Source organism: Gordionus sp. m RMFG-2023, chromosome 2, assembly GCF_954871325.1.
Source record: "Gordionus sp. m RMFG-2023 chromosome 2, tfGorSpeb1-WG-v2, whole genome shotgun sequence".
NCBI classification, from domain to species: domain Eukaryota; kingdom Metazoa; phylum Nematomorpha; class Gordioida; order Chordodea; family Parachordodidae; genus Gordionus; species Gordionus sp. m RMFG-2023.
Genome location: NC_088776.1, coordinates 9,086,539 through 9,101,991, shown reverse-complemented (window position 1 = coordinate 9,101,991; position 15,453 = coordinate 9,086,539). Strand labels below are relative to the sequence as shown.

The 15,453-nt window shown below is 26.3% G+C and overlaps 1 protein-coding gene across 1 annotated transcript; it reads right to left on the bottom strand.

Annotated features, from left to right (window-relative positions):
- Positions 1-464: 464 nt before the first annotated feature.
- LOC135923538 (E3 ubiquitin-protein ligase znrf2-like) lies at positions 465-15,188 on the bottom strand. The gene is made up of 4 exons (XM_065458340.1): positions 14,731-15,188; positions 4,292-4,387; positions 3,198-3,303; positions 465-1,745 (listed from the first exon to the last, which is right to left on the bottom strand). The coding sequence occupies exons 1-4, from the start codon at positions 15,065-15,067 to the stop codon at positions 1,688-1,690; spliced, it is 597 nt and encodes a 198-aa protein (XP_065314412.1). The 5' UTR covers positions 15,068-15,188; the 3' UTR covers positions 465-1,687.
- Positions 15,189-15,453: the final 265 nt, after the last annotated feature.

The following is a 15,453-nucleotide window of genomic DNA, read 5'->3' as shown; positions in this document are numbered from 1 at the left end:
ATACAATTTTCTACAAAAAAAAATCTAGGAAATTGGTTAAGTAAACAAAGTATACTATACACTTTACTGATAATGTATATTTTAATTAAAATGTAATAACCTAGTATAAATTATTTATCTTTTATGCGCAGAGTATATATTATATATATAACTGTTTTTCTCTAATAATTTACTTTAGTTCATTAAATATTAATGAGAATCCCAAATAGGCAGTTATAAAAGCCATATATTTTTGATAATATAATCGTATTATATAGTTTGTTTTGAACTTTCCCTGTATTAAATTAGCACGATAAATTCAATTTTTAAGGTGATTTCGACACTATAATTATGTTTTTTATTCGTTATTGGAATATATTAGTTTTGTTTAAAAAAAATTGATAATATTTATTAACATAAAATGTAAAGTATTTTATCTATATAAATGATAAAAAAACAAATAATGACAAAAACATCGACTATAATGATCACTCCATTCTAGCTGTTAGATATCAATAATGAAATACAATAAAATAATAAGATTATATATCACAGAGAAATTTTTTTTTTGAAGATACTCGAAATTAAAAATAATCCTTTCCCTTTTAACAATCAATATAATATAGTGATTTTTAAGACTAATCCGATATATAATTGGCAGGTTTTCACAAACATTAATCAGAATGTGCCAATAAAATAGGATAATGAAAACTCAATGAATGATTAAAATTTAATATGGACCCTTAAAAAGTTTCTTTTTATTTCTTAAAAGGTTTATGGGCAAAACATCCATTCTTTTAATGAATAAAGAAAACCCGCAAAAAATTATTATATACAAAATAATTTGTTTTTTAAATAAATTAAAAAAAATAAATATATAATTGACACGAGGAATTGAAAAATAATTTAGTATCAAATTTTTGCATATTCAATATCGATATTATGGGAGGGGAAGGGGATGTTTATTTCATTTGTTGAAATAAAAAGCTTTAAAAAAAATAATTCGGAAATTTTGCTTCGATACATTTCACCTCAGGGTAGTGTCATTATTTATTTTTAAGTGGGGCGGGTGGAAGGGGGCTTACTAAATATGTAAGGCAGACTGATTTATAGTTTTGACATTCTTTAACGTTATCCTGCAAGAGTTTCGGAGTAAACAGATTAGGCTTCGCCCAAAGCTCAATTTACATTTCGTAAACAAGAATGTGCTAAAATATATTGCCCAAACAAACAACTTATACAAAAATTAAATGAACTATGGGGCATAGACATACATAATTTACAAATTTCTGGTTAGTAGTGGTATATCTTATATATGGGAGTGAGAAGTGTGTAAAAAAAATATAAGTATAAGGTAAATGTTGAAATAGGGGTTTTTTTTCTTATTAAAAATATCGCTTTTCGCGTCAAAATCTTCTATTTTATGATAAATCAAAAAAAAGAAGAAATAGTAATATGAAAAATATAGTAGTATACAAATGAGCAAGGGATATTTTTTTTTGCAAATATTTTATATAAATTTAAATATATATTATAGATTTTTTAATCGTTAAACTAATAGTGAAATTAAAACGAAATATCATCTTTTTAAATTGCAAATATAATATTTTTTAAAAAATCCTATATAATTTTTTTTTGTGTTTGCGAAAAAAAAATGAAAAATGCAATTATAATGAACAAATCTATTTTTCCTTAAAATACTGTTTAATCAATCCACGGGGTGTTCTGGACAAGAACGACTCTTGGTAAACCATTTATCTATGCATCTGCAAAATTAAAATAATAAAACGGGGTAAGAAAAGTAAATAATTAATTTGAAACCGCCTAAATAATGATAATTAATTTAAGATGAGAATACAAATCTAATGCGTGTCCTTTAAATGTAAAATGCTGCTTTTTTTAACGCTGCGAGAATGGCTATATTTGTATTTAAATAAGGACTGATTTATAGGAGTGTGCAGATATCAAAATGACTTGTTTATAAATGTGTTTATATTAGAATTGGCACAAGATTAGCAGCTAATTTTCTATGTATAAAGTATAAACATATTGGAATATCGGTATAGTATTAAAACTTATTATAAAACATAATTATTATAAGGAGGCGTCAGAATTGACATATCAAAAATTTTTTCTGGATCGGATCGGCAAAAAAAAACGATCCACAACATGGCTCATTTAATTTGCCGAACTTTTCCTTAACATATTTTTGTTTGATAAATTATTTTAAAATGCATTAAAAATTTAATGCTTATCTTGTGGCAATTCCAAGATAGGCATATTTAAATCATCTCATTTTATTATCGGCACAGCTCTAAAAAAAATGATATGAATCTCGTGTCTAAAGGAGTAAATAATGTCCACAATTTGGATGAAAAACTAATCCAGAATTCTCACGTAATGATTAAGAATCTCTCAATTTTAAACCCTTTCTCTCTTAATTCAAGCATTTATAGAGAAGTCTGGATAAATTTCTAAAAAGTTTTACAGCCCAGCCCGTAAATTTTTATTATGAAGGTAAAAGATATAAAAGCAAGCTTTAAATTTTTGACAAAATTCGGATACGACCCACAAAAATATTTAGTATGAACTATCTGGCCCAGCTCGAAAATTGTTTTTGCTCGTCAAGTATGGAGTAATCTATCCCATTCATTTCAGAAAATTTCGCCATATATATATATTTTTTTCAAATTTATATGAAAAATCGATAATTTAAAAACAAAAAAATTAAATTAAGATTTGCTCTTAAAGTTCAAGGCAAAAATTTTCTGAAATTTATAAAATTCATTTCCGATACAAATTTTTTAATATTAAAAATCGCCCGGTAAATGGATTAAAATGGAAAGATTCCGAATCACCATGAGATGATTCTTGATTAGTCCTTATTTCAGATAAACCTACCTTATAGGGATTGGGGCAGCACGGCCCGTAAGGATGGGGCAATTTTTTTTTTGAGATGGGCCAGACGAATTGTGCAAAATATGCTAGGGTGTGGCTGAAGTTTTGAAAGTGTTTTTAAAGCTGATAATTAGGCAAATTTATTTCGTTTTCCTTTATAAAAAATTATTATGGGTGGGGCAACTTGCACAAAATATCTTTAACAGGTCGCGTAAAAGTAATGACGGGTCGGAATAAAAACCCAGATAGAAAATTCCAAGGACCGGTTCGAGCGCCCGCGCCTACCTCATGTGTTATATTTATATTAAATAATGGTATACTCTTTGTGATAAATGCATAGGCAAGGTAATCGAGCGATATCGTGCCCTATGGACATATCTTCCAAGCATATGGTACATTCGCCTTTGTCATCTTTGAGAGTTTCACCTGGGGGGGGGGAATTTTATTTATGTTTTTTGGAGAAATTATTTTTACTTCTAATTACATCTTTATAAGAGATAAGTATAAAATATAATAGAAACAATACCGCATCAACAGGATTTTTTTAAAAAAATAAATAAATTCGGCGCCAAGTATAATAATTAAATTATTAAAAATGTTACTATGATATCTTAAAATAGATTATGGGCTCACTCAAGGAAATTGCTGTTACCTAGGTGGCTTTATTTAAATTTTTAATTCGTTCATTTATAATAATAAAAGGGACTAAATTTTATTAAAAATCAGTCTCCTAACCCATATCTCTCAAACATTTAAAGGGCGGGAGTGAACGTGTGTTTATTCCTATTATTCCTTACTTCAGATACTTGTTTAATTTTAAATAAATTTCATCCAATTAATAAATTTCCTTTAGTTGAACATTCCTTGAGTTAAGCGACTATAAGGATATACATAGATAAGTGTTGCCCTGCATTCACAGTTAGCGCAAATTCGCGGCGAAATATATAAAATCATCATACTGTGGGTGCATTTGGTATACTTCGCCGCGAATTCACTCTGTGAATGAGGGGTTATGGACTGATAAGAACGCTGTTATTTATCCATTTTTAGAAATATTTATTTAAAAGTATCTTATATTATATAAAATTATAGAATTTCTGAGTGATTGACGATATGATGTATATTAGCAGAGTTGTTAAAGGATCTAGATCCTGTATCTAGATATAAAAATAAGGTATCTGTATCTAGATAGATTTTTGATCAAATAATCTGTATCTAGATATTATTTTAAACGTTGTATCTGTATCTAGATCCATTTAAAAAGTATCTTTTAACAACTCTGATAAATAGCATACAGAAAAACCCATTTTAATTAATTCCAACTTTTTAAGTGTATGTATCAGAATTTTGATATTCATTTTTTGTTCAAATTCAATCTTATTTTAAAAAAGCGAAGAGATAAAAATAAATATACCGTTGTAATTGATTCGAGGTTTGGTTAGGCATAGGATGAGATGATATTCGATGTCGTCGGACGGGAGTTTTCGAGTGCAAATGGGACATTTTAAATCTTAAAAAAAATGATTCAAATAATTTGTTTTGTTTTAAAAAGAAAAGATGACATTTAATAATAACCTAGAGAGACGATTCATTTTTTAAAAATATGCATATTCAATTATTAAAAATTACAAAATTAATAAAATAGGAGAAAAATTTCCCTATAAATATATCCACGAAATAAAATCTTATAAATTTAAAAATTTTGAGAAAATCAGTTCCGAGGAATTATTTTGTAAAAATTATTATTGGGGATTTTTTTTTCCGGGGAATTATTTTCCGTTTACCATATTCAATGGTGGGTTTCAATGTATAGAACTTTCTAACTATAAAGAATCCTTAATCAAGATTAGTAAAATAAAAAAGAATTGATTATATAAATGCTATTATATTATATATAAATAGGGGCCAAGTCTAATATGTTGTCGATATCAATATTTATGAGGGCCGAAGCGGAAAAACAAATAAATAAAAACCAGTGGCCCAAATTAACAAGAGAAGGCATAATAAACAAAACGTATTTTAAGGTAGGGCAAAGGTTTATGATATGTAGGATTGACGAAAATAAATGGCATACTGAAGAAGTGACTCTGGCCAATGTCATTAACAATAATGGTCATCTCAAACACAAAAAAAATAAGTGTTTTAAAAAAAGAAAGCTAATTAAATAAAGTTGATAGAAGTTTATAATAAACTTGGGGAATTTTGAAGAAATCTTGTAGGAATAATACATATATGTTATATAGGATATGAAGACAATAAACAGTATTTATTTATTTAAAATTTATATTTTACATTCATCAATACTAAAACATCATAATATTAAATACATTACGATATCAATGGACATAATTGAGGGGATGTGAAACTAGGTATATAGAATTTAAAGAAAGTATTTATTATTTTATTAACGCATGCAGGGGTCGTACTATTACTAACCAAGTGATTATCTTTTTTTATTTTAAAACCATTTCGAGTTTTTAACAGGGTTTAACATTTGCTCAAAATTTAAAAGTTTTCAAAGATCTTGCTCTTTTGAATATCAAAAAATGTGAAGATGTTTTTATAAAAAAAAATGAGCATGCTCAAAGAAGATTTTTGAGTAAAATAAAGTTTAAAAAAATATCAAAGGGAAAATTCATAGAAGATTTTACATTTTTTATTTTGCTCAAAAATCTTCTTTGAGCATGCTCAAAATTTTGGGCGCTTATAGTTCGACCATTTAAACTCAATCCTATCATTTCTTCCATTTTTTAGATACGCGAAAATAAGAATAAATTAATGTCAAAAAAATCCTTTAAGTTTATATTTTATAAGAAATTTGAGTTTTTTAAAAAAATTCATTTTTCGTAGTGTTTACGATAACCTGGGATTTTTGAAATTGTTTGTTAATTATTGTTCATATTCATCATGCCCCCATTTTATTTGAAATGATAGATATTGCAATTATTAAAGCATGGGTAATATTATATAAACAATTTCTCATATGATGAAAATTTTGAAATTATTGACATTAGTCGTCATTTTTATGATAGTTCAGTATTAATGAAACATTTTGCCGATATATTAAAATATCTGTTCCTTCCAACAACTTCCTTTTATGCGGGATTCTGCTAAATTAGCCAATATTTTAATTGAACTATTTTATAACTAAATTGGCAATCGTTAAATATTACCAATATTATTTGCTTTAAATAAATAGAAGGCAGGGCAACAAAATTTCTTCTTCAACCAAATAATTCTATTTTTAAGTCGATATACTGTAGTGTTTCTGAATTTTGATAAAATTTAAGAGGCAAAAAAAATGTCGATATAAATTAACGCGTGAAAAAAATAGTAAAAACACTACATAGCTATTTGATTCTTGTATTGTTATCATTTTTAATAGAAAATTAATATATAAGAATTATGGGGAAATTTCCCTTGAAAAATTTTATAATTTTTTTTACAGGAAATTTGCTTTTAAAAAAAAATTAGATATAACATGTTATAACAATTGATTTGGACGCGTAAATTTTAATAGGCAAAGATTTAACAAAAGATTAAAATAAATTTTATTGTGGTTACAATCAATACGAGAATAATAATTCTTCTTACATACATTGATTGTTTTAATTAATTTTCTTATTATTAGCCATAGATTATAATCTTGAGCAATTAAATCGATATTACAGATAGCAATTGTAAAAATAAAATGTTATTTTTCAAGGAGGTATATTTTCGGATAAATTTATTTAATTTCGATGTTTTCAATGAGGAAGTGCGGGAACTCGATGCCGGATATCTCACCTGGCCAGTTTTATGAAAAATTTTAAAATGAAGAAACAAACCATATCGTCGGCTGAGTATTATATTGTTCTATATCCATTTTTTAAAATATTTTTTCAGGAGAGAAATTTATAAAAATAAATATATCTTGCATTTAAGTAGATAGGAGGCCAGACCATAAGAATGCAAGTAATGATTATTCTAGTTATATTTTACCATTTTTATTGTAATATGGAAGAATACAGTACTGAAGGATTGGTTTATAGAAAAAGAAAAAAGAGTAGATAACCGACGATATATTGCTAACCCTCTCTATATAAGTATAAACACTATGGCCCCTCTCTTGGGGTAAAAAAATCACCTCGCTATGTATATCGAAGGCGACTTGTCATAGATACTGAAATGAGCGATTTTGCATTACTACATTAGGCTATAAATTTATAAACCGATTTTTAAAAAAAAAACAAAAGACTGTTAAAACATGGTTTCCTATTTATTTTAATTTTTCATAAATTAATTATAAAATGATAAATAAAATAAATAACCAAGATTTTTCGTTTAAAAAGAAAACAATACAGCAAATAAAACGTTAGATGGTTGTATAAGGCTATAAAAAGATGTAAACGAGCTCATCAAATTAAATAACAATAAATAAAAAACCACTCTAGATTTTTTTCTTCTCTTGATATTTCAACAATCCCCAATGAATTCCTCAAACCATGTTTTCCATTAATCGTACAAATATCCAAAGGAAGAAAAGTTTTCGATTTTTTTTATAATCATCGAGCTGAATTTATATTTTATAACAATTTAACTTAAAGTCTCATACCCCCCCCCCCCCCCACTTAAAGCTATTAAAATGTATTGTAATTCTTATGTATAGGCTGTGATCTTTGTCCTCCTCCCTTGAACCCAACATCCAATACGTTTAAATAGTAGTTAGCCTCTTATGCGTGCAAGTAGGTGTGACTTGCTCATAAACGTGTAGGAAGTCCTTATATTATAAATTCCCACATTTTAAAATTGACTCAAAATGTTTTCAAACTTAAACTTTTTGGCTGCCGAGTTTTATTGATAATTAATATTAACTTTATCTATGATCTATTTCTATCTAAATTTGTTAGTCATTATTTATTTTAATATAGCAAGTATATTTAAATGGGTCATAATGAATCGTGCTTTTATTTTAATTACACCTTCCTATAAAAAAAAGTCCCTATGTACATTATCCGCGAAATTTAATCAAGGGTTATAAAATATTAATTATATTGAGAGCGTAAAAAACAATTTTTGATCTAATTTTCAAAACATGTTTTTTTCAAAAAAAAAATGAAAGATTTCAAAAACCCAAAATAGCACAAATATTGTCATTAATATTATGAGTATGACGCAAACAGGTTATATTTTCTTTTAGATTATTATCCTGTAATATATATTAAGCAAGTTTGAGTATTGGGAAAAATAATATTTGATAAAACAAAAAATAATAATATTAATTTGATCGCTATATTAGGTTGTGTCCAAAATATCAAAAATTTAAATTCTCAAATTTTCGAAACTTTAATAAAAATAACTAAATGAGCTATTTTTTAAATATAAAAACATGTCCAAAACATAATTTTAGAAAATCATCTTAACATATGATTTCATTAAAATTTTAATATTTACAAAAAAAGATTTTGGACATTAGCAATAATAAGTAGCAACCATTGATTAATATAATACACAGATCTGCAAAAATCAATCAGAATTTTCTAACATTTAATTACGTACCGGTTTATATTTTTATAAATTTTTTGCTGTATATTTTATTTTCTAAAAAGGAAACTGAAAATGTGGGCAAGCTTAAATGAGCGTTGACAAGTCGTCAAGTGACTGAATAAGGTCAATTGATCGTAAGTATATTTTATGGGTCAAATACTCTAAATTATATCTCGAACGAGTAGTTATCTAATTTAGATGTATACATTATTAAAAAAATTATTTTCATTTTAAAAAAAATTAACATATACCAAGTGCAGTATTTTTCAGCTACAGAAATCAAGATGCCACATTATCTACTTTAAATAAAATTAGTTTAACGAGGTAGGCGTCTTCAATAAAATGTATACATTTTCCAAAGAGCCTTTAAAGCATCTATCGTTGGTCCAAGATGAATAAGTAAGAAGAACAATTTTGGATTAAAAATTTAGTTTTTGAATATATTTTAGAACAATATATTATTCAACCATGCCAATACCCATTATTTTCCCCATTAGAAGAAAATTATAAATATGCTTGAAATAAGAAAAAATGGATCTAAATATAACTGCTTATTTTGTTGCCTACTTATAAGATCCCCAAAATTAAGGACAATACCCATGATAAATGAGTCCAATGAAACTTGTGATATGATTAAATAAAACAAATTCCCTCGCATTCTTAGGTTAGTAAAATTATCTTATAAAAAAAATTCGGGTGACAGATCAATTTTAAGATTAATTACATAATTTTTTTTAAAATAAATAAATTCAAGGTAACTAATATTCTACAAAGAGTTATTTAATAATTCAATTTTATTCTTTTTTTCACGAGTAATAATTGATTCACGCAGTTTAAGAAGAAAAAAATCATAATTTTTTTGTGTATACAACAAAACACCCAATTAATAAGCCATTTTTTTAAAAAATATAAATTAATTAATTACTATTTTCCGCGTGACAAAAATACATTAATTTCAAATTCTCTCTAGTGCTAGTATCATGTATTGGGAATTATACATGATATAAAATAGATGCATCCATTATAATTGGTGTTTTAGACTGGATTTTTAAAACGACTAACCTATTATTTTACCCAAGATATTACACAAGCCTGGAAATTTTTCTCAGAGGGCATGGATATCAATTGACAAAATTTCGGGTTGCGCAATATTATATTGACTAAAATATTAATTTAATATTGGCTTATATCTAGTCTTTTAACAACACTAATTACAATTTTATATAATAAAAAAGCAATTTAATATTAGCACTTAGATAAATGAAAGATAAACATTTCCCATTTTGCCTCACCCCAACATTTATAAAGGTATCGATTTAGTGTTTGAAAAAACAATTTTGATCTCGTTTGTACAGATGATGGCATGTAGGCTCTGAGATATTTCAACATTAAATTATGCTGAGAATAAAAATCATGACTTGTGTGTTCAAATCTAAACAAAAATCTTCTTAATGCTGATTTAAGAAACGAGAAAATTTTATTAAAATAAAATAATGCCCACTTTTTTTCTAATATATTATTAATAGAATCATGCGGTTGCTTTAGATATTCAGTGTATCATACCCCGTAGCCTGGGACCGCCTAGTTGGCTTCAAAAAAGACCTGGTCCTTGCTGGATTTTAAACCCAGCTCGACGGTTATAAAGCGATTCTTCTATCAACGTCTATAGCAACTGAGCCATAGCTACTTGGAAACAATATTTTTTTATATATAAAGTTAAAATTACGACACTATCTAATATTTTAATAAAACAGATTTTAAAAAAATCAATAACGTTCAACGCTATGATTTAAGATAGCATTTTTAAAATCTTTTAAATTGGATTATGGTGGTGAAAAAAATTAAAATGCTATTTGGCATGTTAATTGTCAAATATTTTGTCACCAACTACAAATCAAAATACTTTTGCTTGAATATATATCTATCATATTTAGCCATTTCGGGAAAATTGATTTTGATATTTGACCTACAATTTGTTTTTTTAAAGTGGAAATTTAAATATGGCAAATATCAGGAACTTTAATTTTGGCAGAAATCTTTCATAAAATTAAAATGATTACTATCGTGTGCCTCTCCATAAATATATAACATATTGAAACTAAATAGCTGAAATATATATAATCTTATCTAATTAAAAAAATGTTACACAGTTGTTTCAAAATGATCATAAGTTTTAAGAACGAAAGGGCTTTAAAAAAGGCTTATCTTTCTCTAACTTTTATTATTTTTTATCTTTATTTTTTTTCCTCTAATTTTATGTGCATCGAGTAGATTCTAAACAGTTTTTGTAAATGATCAATCATGCATGATAGGCCATTCTGGAAAACATCTTTGATGTATGTTACATTTATATTCTTTTTTACCCGGACAGCCTCTGGTAATGGCTAGAATTTAATATAAAAGATAAAAAGAAAGAATACCTTACAAAAAATTATAATTTATTTTAATAAAATATTTCAAAATCTTGATATTTTTTAATTGAAAAAAATCACGTGTTTTGGCGCAATATCTTGTTACAATTATAATTGTAAAATATATTATTTTCTTACTGCCATATGCCGTCTTGGTTTAAAAGTTAGTGCGCTTTTAGAAAATATCAATTAGAGAAGTGGCACTACCCCAGAGTGCCATTATGACAAAAAAAAATTGGAGGTGCATTTGCTGTACCAATGTGAATGAAAGGATACACTTTTTTTTTTGAAATTTATAGATATTAATAAATTATAAATAGTTAAAAATATTTATTAGAGGGCAACCGACCCCAGTTCAGATTCAAAAATTTCAAGTTCACTCCGGATTTTCAAAAATATTATTTTTAACTCGACAGCCCATATTTTTTTTTATCTTAAAGCCTGGATCCTTTAAATTACATAACTCCAGACTGAATACACGAGCATATTTATTAAAGGTCACGTGGGTCTTAACATATCTTTAATTTAGGTAAAAATATTTATATTTTTCAAATTTTTATGATAGTTTTACAATTTTCAGTGATATATCTAGGATTTTGCTTCTGGGGTAGCAAAATCTTTACCATTTATTTTTAAAAATATTAGAATACCGATATAATTAAATAATTATCTAGAAAATCTTGGCCAATATCTTTTGAAAAAAAATAAATTGAGAGGGACAAATGTTCCCCTCTTTCTCTACCCCAAACAACTGTGGGTTTTTACATTGAAAATATAAGGCGTTGCCAAGGATTGATCAAATTTATAGATAATAAAGGCAAACCAATATTTAAAAAAAGTTTACAATACGAAATAGGGCTGAAACTTTAGAGTTAATTATATATTTACTATCCCATATCATACATATTAGACCATGGTAACTTTTCAACAAAGAGGTCAGTCTTACTTTTAAAAGAATCCCTCAAATTTTTCCGATATTTTTTCAAAGTTCTCGGTTTTACCTAATTTTTCCCTTAGCTCTCTTATAAAATAGAATATGTAATTAAAAACCAAGAGAAAAATCCTGGTTTATTTAAGGTTTAAATCACTTACATAAAATTTATATTTATCATAACACTATTAAATTTTTGGGCTCCTTTAAAGAAAAATTACAATAATAAATGGGAGAACTGATAAGAAATAAAAAATTGGAAAAATATGTTAGATGATCTAGTTTATCATTCATTTATTAATTTCATCATCAGAGACGCATCGTTTCCAACTTTTGGCCGATACGCATACTTACCGATATCAATATGGTATCAGCTGAATTTCTGTCTTAGTTTTGAGTCAGATTTTTCAATACTTGTTTAAATCAATAAAAGAATAAAATTATTGAGTATGTAAAGTAGTAGGTCTATTCAAAAACGAATATTAATAGTAAAATATACTATTCTTATTCGATTGGTATAATTATAAATAGTCAATTCGTTAAGAATAGAATTTACATTTGTGTCAAAATCTAAGGCTATTGTCCAAAATATTTTTTTTTAAATTTTAAAGAAATCGTAAATTTTTGGAGATAACCTAATAATGTAAAATATAATCACAAAATTAAGAAAAAAGTGAATTTTAGCAAGTAATCATCCGATTACGTGAATGAAACTTTTATGGGGCTCCTATAATTACTAAAAATTAAAAATATATAAATACACAACTGATTTTTTTTTTAAAAAGTTAAAAATATGTTTTTTAATTCATTAAATAATCCTAGCCTTCAAAATACTTTTTTTATGACATTATTTTGGCTGATTAATTAATCATTTATTTAATATATATTAAATTAAAAAATTTAACGCGTTAATCTTAACATTGAAATAGTTTCGTACTCGCGTATAATTGTTTTCACGATAATTATTATCGAATATTGTAAGATAAAGGTAAAATAAATGGCAAGCTCACGTAGATAATGAGTGAGATAGAGCAGGTAGTGTAATGGGGAATAAATTTAAAACAGGTTGTAAAATTAGCTATTTTCCCAAGGAAAAGTTAGGAAAAAACGTGTTATATAAGAAAGCACAATAATTTTGTAAAATAACTGGGTATAAAATGTTTTAATTGGTTGATTTCGAAACCATTAAAAATTCTTGTACATTTTGATTTAGATAAATAGGGTTTCCTAATGAGAAGATATCAATCATAGATATGGGCTAAAAGGTTAAGATCTTAATGAGGGTAAAATTTATATATAGTTAAATTTTTAAAAGTGTTATTTTCCTCTCAATCAAAAATCAAATTTAATGGGGAAAAAAACCTTTTAAAATATAGTTATTTAGAGGCATATAAATCTGAAAAGCTGGGGATCAAGTTAGAATAACTAGTCATTTTTTTATAAAATAATGTCACGTGGTTGTATGGGAAAAGTGGATTTTAATTACGATTTTTTGTGTATCAAAAAAATAGATGTCTTTCGTATGAACAAGTTTACCATTTTAAAATTCAAAAATCAATATTACAACCCCACATGATGTTTAAAAGAAAATTTAGACTATCATATTGAAAATTGGTAGTAATAATTTTTTTATATCAAAGACCTGAGGTGTATGCATTGTTTTGAAAAAAAAATCACTAACCCATTTATTTAAAAATATTTAGCCTACCCCCCCCCCCCCACTATGGTCAAAAATAATTGGTTGTTTGCCTTTTATTTATTTGAATATAAATCAATTTTTTAAAAATAATAGGCCCCTCCTGCTAATTCTGCACACAAAGAATTTTAAAATTCTAGCCATCCATTGTTTTAAAAATAATTTTTACTCAGCCATATCTGCTTAATTTCTTAACCTATTTATCCATGTGGGCAGGCACCTCTAAGACAGACATTGATTTGCCATTATAATTTAATCTGAGTATTTATGTAAAAATATAGCCTCTCAATTTTAAAAACAACCCGAGTAAGATTTTAGCCTAAAATTATATTATGTAAGCCTCGATATTTTGTACATAGATGGCAGAAAGATTTATTGCCAAATCTCGTGCCTTAGTAGTTTATAATTCAATCAACTACTCTAGCCTCAATGTTAACATATGTATAAACCCCATTACTATTAATACCTGCAAAATCGATTTTTTTAGATGGCCTAATAGTAAAATTTTTTAGATCTAGGCGGTTTTTTTGTGGCCCCTATGGGCCAGTCCAGATGTATATTTTATTGTTGATGTTATAGCCAGTCCAGCCCTGCATGACTTTAATTGTATGTCAATTGAGTATAAATTAATAGCCATACATTATAGTTTAAAAAAAGACTATAAGATTATTTATGAAGAACAACCTACATATATATTTCCATTTTTAAAGATATATTACAAATAACCAATAGTCACAAAAAATGCAGAAATGAGATGGATAAGAACAAAATTTTTCATTGGTATGACTTAAAAAATTAAATGACTCTAACTACAAGTTTTCAATTTGGACATATAGATAAAGACTGCTAAACCCAATTTTTTGAAAAAAGAATGATTTAGCTTGAAGGTATAACAGGCAGATATGATTTAATATTTACAAGTTGTTGTTTATTCAATAAGATTGGTTTAGTTAGTCCTTATCTATATGTTGTCACAACTGAAAAGGATTGAGCATCTATTTTTTTAAGTCATTTCATTAAAAAAAAACTGTCATCTAATTCATTTCTGCATTTTTTTTCTCAATTTAATGTGCCAATGTTGTTTATTTAGAATATATCTTTAAATGGGAATTTATGTGATCTTATTATAAAAATAATCTTACCTTATAATCTTTTATTAAAAAAAACTTATTATAATGTATGATTTAAATAAAATTTAATTTTCAATTTAAAACATAATAAATTTTATTAAAATAAAAATTGCCAATCTTTCAATATTAAGTTGGTATTCAAATACATTATATATTTACCTTCAAATGTGAAAAACGAAGAGGGCAAGGATTGTGTTAGGGCTAAAAATCTAGTAGAAAGTAATGAATTGATGGGTGAATTATCATCAGAATTATTCAAAAATGAAGGTGATGTTAAGGAGGATAAATTATTATTTGAAGATGAGGGGAAACTTAAATCATCAAAATTTGTATCATTTAAATTAGAAAATAGGCTTCTGGCACGGGGTCTGTTATTAAGTTGGGAGGAATCATCTAAGGTGTTTTGATCCTGAGGTAATATACTAGATGTGGCAGATGAATAATGATAATATCCATCACTATTTCTAACTCTAGGAGAACTCTGTTTGCCTCCCATTTTTAAACAATCTGACTGTATATGTTATCAATGAAAAAAATTATATAATGTGATAAATAATATTGCAGTGTTTTTGTTCATTTTTCACTAATTTTCGATTTGGATTTAGGATTTATCGATATTGCGAATGAAAAGTCATTTAAAAATAATTTGATTGGTTATTAAATAAAAATCATATGATAAAATAAAATAATTTTTGCATATAAAAAGGAATAAAATGTTTAGCAATTTTAAATAAATGATTTTAATATACGAAGGGGTTAACCATTTTAATTACCTTGTTCAAAGCTTCTTTTAAAAAAAATAATATTAGCTCCATTCGACTTTTATGTAACAGACCTTAGATGTGCAACATAGGACTGTCACATTAAAGCCCAATAGAGCTA